Source organism: Geospiza fortis, unplaced genomic scaffold (assembly GCF_000277835.1).
Source record: "Geospiza fortis unplaced genomic scaffold, GeoFor_1.0 scaffold88, whole genome shotgun sequence".
Classification (NCBI taxonomy): Eukaryota; Metazoa; Chordata; class Aves; order Passeriformes; family Thraupidae; genus Geospiza; species Geospiza fortis.
The window spans coordinates 1,076,031-1,081,031 of record NW_005054434.1 but is presented as its reverse complement, the minus strand read 5'-3'; the positions used below and the strand labels follow the sequence as shown (position 1 = coordinate 1,081,031).

The 5,001-nt window shown below is 47.6% G+C and overlaps 1 protein-coding gene across 1 annotated transcript in view; it reads left to right on the top strand.

Annotated features, from left to right (window-relative positions):
* The first annotated feature begins 1,568 nt into the window (after positions 1–1,568).
* Positions 1,569–5,001, top strand: part of LOC102044030 (left-right determination factor 2) — a 3,534-nt gene continuing 101 nt past the window's right edge. Inside the window, exons 1-4 of the mRNA XM_031061954.1 lie at positions 1,569–1,818; positions 2,699–2,939; positions 3,697–3,936; positions 4,900–4,990. Of these exons, the coding sequence (XP_030917814.1) occupies positions 1,569–1,818; positions 2,699–2,939; positions 3,697–3,936; positions 4,900–4,990 (822 nt within the window). The remainder of the gene's footprint in view (positions 1,819–2,698; positions 2,940–3,696; positions 3,937–4,899; positions 4,991–5,001) is intronic.

The following is a 5,001-nucleotide window of genomic DNA, read 5'->3' as shown; positions in this document are numbered from 1 at the left end:
CAAAGTGCAGGATTAAAGAATGCACTGCCTTGGGCCATGCACAGGCTGTTACTTTGTAGTCTGTCCCATTTTCCTCTTAAAACTCAATTTAGCTAAATGAGGTGCCCTTTTAACATCTAACAGAGGCTTTATCATGCTTAAGAAGACAAGTTTCTTAAAAGGTTGTAAAGACAAAGTGAGCAGTAACAGAAGTGTTGAGTGGGGCTCTTTCAGACGGCTTTATTGCCTTCCCCTGAGTACAAACCAGGCTGCCTCCCTCAGCTGACACTGGTTTTAATGAGGGATGAGCCACAAAGGGGTGATTTTGTACAAGTTCATTACATCCATCCTCCAGCCAGACTGTCCTCAGGGCACACCATTCAGCCTGGGCACTGGGTGAAACTGGACCAATCTAAAATCATTTACAGAGGCATCTAAAATCCAAAGGGCCTTTGATGCTGAAGACATTTGTCTGTAGGCTCAGGTATGTGGCTGCTGGAGAGCATGAGAGTCTGCCCCAGGTGCCACGCTCCTTCATGCTTTTGTCAATCACATTATATTTCTTCAATTCAAGTCTCCTGGGATTGGTGCCAAAATTAGATTTCCACACCTTATGCCAGCAAAGGCTGGGAAAGAAAAGAGTGTAAGTTTCCAGTTTAAATGTTACAAGGTAAACACCAACCTTCAGATCAGCTTCACTCTCCAGAGCCAGTGCTCTGTTGTAGCTGTAAGCAGCATTCAAAATACTGATATTCTTCATCCATGCTGGGGAATAGTGCAGTGGTTCCTCATGTTCACTGAGAAGTGATTTGCTTTTATATAAAGCCCTCTTCTTCTAGGCATGGGTATTATGAAACCCCCAGGAATCCATAAAGAGTGATGGGGCGTTTTTCTAAAATGTCACACCCGTACATCTTCCACCTTCTGTGATTCAGAAGCAGCACAAAATCCCATAAATCATTCAACTGCTGTGACTCACTGCCCTGATTCATACACTTGATACAAATATTCAAAGTGGAACCTTAGCCCCCCCCACCCCAAAGATTAAAATGATTTTTCAGTGCTTGCCATAAAAATGGACTTCCAGCTAAAGCTAAAGCTTCTCCTGATTGTTATTGGCAAGTTCTCTGCAGCAAATATTGATGTTGCCTTTAGGAATCATATGGTGTAGTACATAAAGCAATGTATTCTGCAGTGGTGCTTCCTCCCTAGCAGGGCTGAGCAGGGGACATTGCTCAGGGGGCTTCTGGCCAAATATTTACAGGGAATTAAAACAGAAAAAAGGAAATTTCTTCCCCGTGATGGAACCCAGGAGCCCCCTAAACCCTCTTGTATTAACTTTGCAGTGGATGAAGGTGTTAAACTGGCATGTGTCTACCAACAGGGGAGTGATCCTTTTAAGTCCTTTGCTTCGTCCCCACTTGTGAAATTTGTTGTGCCAGTGGGACGAGGCTGGCTATAAAACCCCAGCCCCGGGGACCTCCACCCAGCTCGGGCAGGCTGCCAGCACATCTCTGCCGAGAGCAGCCCCGGGGAGATCCCTCCCTTCATCTCTGCCGGGCCGGGAGCTGCTTCTCTGACGGAGGAGGATGGACCTGAGGTGTGCCTGGATGCTCTGCGTGCTCTGCCTCGTCCTCACCGTCCGAGCCTTTACCCAGGAACGCTTCAAGGAGGCGGTGCTGAAGCAGCTGGGGCTGTCCGAGGTCCCTAAACTTCATTCGAGAGACTTGGTGGATGTGGTTATCCCAGAGCACGTCAAGAGCAAGTACATGTCCATGCTGAAGCGGCAGAGGGTGAAGCGCCGAGCCCTGCCGAGCATCCTCAGGGGCATCCCGGGATACACAGAAAAGGTTTCTGCTGCTGGCAACATCCCAAACATCCCAAGCATCCTGCTGCCGCCAGAGGAATCTGCCAGGGCTCTGGCAGGATGGGCAGAGGCAAAGCCCCGAGGGGAAAGGGGAACGAGGGTCGGGTTTGGCTCAAGAGCTCAGCTGGGCAGAGGAGGAGCGTGCAACAGCATCGAAAAGGTTAACAAAGCACCCTTTGCACCTGGCGAGGGAGTCCCGCAGTCCTTGCAAAGGACAGGATGCTGCTGGAGCTTGATGGAAACCTTGGTACCCTGGGAACAGTCTGGGCAGGTGAGGGGAATAAAAAAGTGAAAGCCATGTAGGTTTTGGGTGAAATCTACAGCAAGTCCTCTAATAGGAATCACACTTCTTGGAGAATGTTTCACTCCTGCTCATCTCTTTTTTTGTTTAGGGTTTTTTTTTACAGGAAAAATTACCAAGGAAGAAAATACAGACACAATAGTGGCTGTACAAGGGCACTTAGAGCTTATTGTGCTTTGAAAGGACACACACAGCACCCTGGGCAGCAAATGAAAATACTTTTTCATTCCAAGTGGTGCAGTTTCCTGCTTTCATGCCCAGCACTGGCACAGAGGTGCACACTTTTTGAGGTCTGCTCAATTTGGGGTCATATTATGCCAGAGATTTAGTTCTTCCAGGCTGCAGAGGCTCAGACACAGGAGAATAATTAGGGCATTTGCAAGACATTGACTCAAGTACGCATGAGAAAAGGTGTGTTTAGTGGCTGTCTCTGCGACTGGGAGCATGGGAGGAGTGTGTTGTGATGATAATTGTGCACGAAATGTGGTAGCTTTTCCCAGCAGGGTGGCAGTGACAGGCCATCCTTTCTGTCCCCAACTGCACAGGTATGACAGGGGAAGTCCTCTACTCCGACACAACCACGCGCCAGAAGCTGGTGTTCGACATGGAAGGCAGAATACCCAAAAACAGCGAAGTCACGATGGCTGAACTGAAACTATTCAAAAAGCCTGTGGACAGGGCAAACCTTCCTGCCAGGCAGTCCCACAGGCCCGTCTCCAACGCCAGAGTCAGCGTGTACTGGGTGCAGCAGCAGCACGACGGCACCAACAGCACCTCCCTGGTAGATTCCAGGTAAGAAAGGGGCTTCTGCTGGAGTTACAGAGTTTGGGTCCTCTGGGGTGCATTTGGGCATCATGTGGTTGTGCCTCAGCTCAGTCTGATGGGGTTTGTACAACCATGTTATATGGTCTCTAAACCCACAATGAGCTTTTAAGAGCAGATATTATGCTGAGATGGCAATATATGATGATTCTTTGAAATAATCTATGAAATTATGTCGTGTACTGCTACATCTTCCTCTCTAAAATCCCCCACCTGGTTCAATTCTGTGCCACTAATTCAAGTGGGTTACTGGCTGCTGGTAATCTTTCCACTGGCCATTTTATTAGCTGGTTTAAACAAGTTAATGATGCAAAAATCATCTGATTCTATAGTGGTGAGCCCTGTGGAAGTTTTGCAACCCTTGAAGGCAGAACTAGACTGGAGTGGAAACTTATGGCCCTAGTGCAGCTCAGACAGGAGCAGGTGGGAGCCTGGTGTTTACCAGGCTGTTGGCACCAATATCGAGCCTGCACATAACCCTGCACCACCTAATTTTTGCATGAGCATGTAGAGAGGGTTTTTTCTGGCCCTTCAGTGTCTGTTAGATCTGCATTTGTCTTTTTGAGGTGGCAATTAACTGCTGTGGGTGCTTGCCCAGAGCAAAAATGATCATGTAATCAAGGCATGTGACAATCTACGGGAAGTAAATTATCCTGCTGCAATAACAGCGCTGCGAGCCCGGGATTTATCTGATGGGCTTTTCTAATGCCAAGCCCTTCTCTTGCAGGCTGGTTCCTATCCGTGAGTCGGGCTGGAAGAGCTTTGATGTGACCCAGGCCGTGCATTACTGGCTGCGAAGCAAGGGGCGGGAGCCGATGCTCCTGGAGGTGCGGATCGAAGGGGAGAGGCTGGGCAGCCACGCCTCGGAAATGGCCAAAGCCGTGCGCTTCACCTCGCAGGAGCCCAGGGACAAAGCCCTGGGCAAGCCTGAGCTGGTGCTTTACACCCTCAACTTGGACGACTACGGGTACGTAGGAAACCTAAGTCTGTACTGCCCGTGAAAAACGCCAATGGCTTGGTTTTAAAATTTTAAAAGTTTAATAGTAATAAAATGGCTATAAAAAATAGTAATGCAATTAGAGTAATAATAATTTGGACAAATTGAATTAGGACAATATGAGACAATAAACACAAAGAGTTAAGGACAGTCCGGGTACCTCTTTCTGGGCAAAATAAGCCTGAAAAAGGACCCATGTTAACAAAGGATTAACCCTTAAAAACAAAATAACCTGTTGCATATTCATACATCTCATACATGATGCATAAATTCCATTCAAATACAGGATTCTGTCTGGTCATCATCAGCTTCTTCCTCTGTATCCTGACAGCGCCTTCGAAGCGGGAAGAAGTTGGTTTCTTCTGATAAGAGAGCAATAAATTCTTTTTCTCTGAAAGATTCAGATGTCCTGGGGCTGCTATCTCATTGCGAGTCCTTTCTTTAAAAAAAGATATCCTACATAGCATTGTCTCTATTTTAACATTTTTTATAACCTAAAACTCTATTTAACACACTACTTAAGAGAATTAATACAGCATTACTTTCTAACACAGCACATATAATATTCATTTGAATATTTGTGAAAAGCCTGTCATAAAATACACATTTTTCACACTGCCTCTGGTGTAATTTTGTCCTTGAATTACTGGGGGGGGGAGGAGAGGGCAAACCCCAAATTATTAGGGTGTGGGGGAGAGGGTAGGCAGCTCTTACCATCACCAGTGTCCACCAGCTGTGAATGGAGTAGTTAGAAATCTGCTGCTGAATCTCAGCTCTCCTCTTCCCGTATCCGCTGTCTGAATACCCAAACAAACTCTGAGCAGGTTCCATGTCCCAGAGCCCACCTGTGCTATCAGCAGCAAGGATGATTCCTCCCACTCCCCACTTTCCAGTTGCATCACCCATTCCTGTTTCTTTTTTTTTGGTATCCAGGAGCTCCGGGGACTGCAGGGAGGAGGCGGCGCTGGGGAAATCCCCCTGCTGCCGGCAGAAGCACTACATCAGCCTGCGGGACCTGCCCTGGGTCCTGGAGCC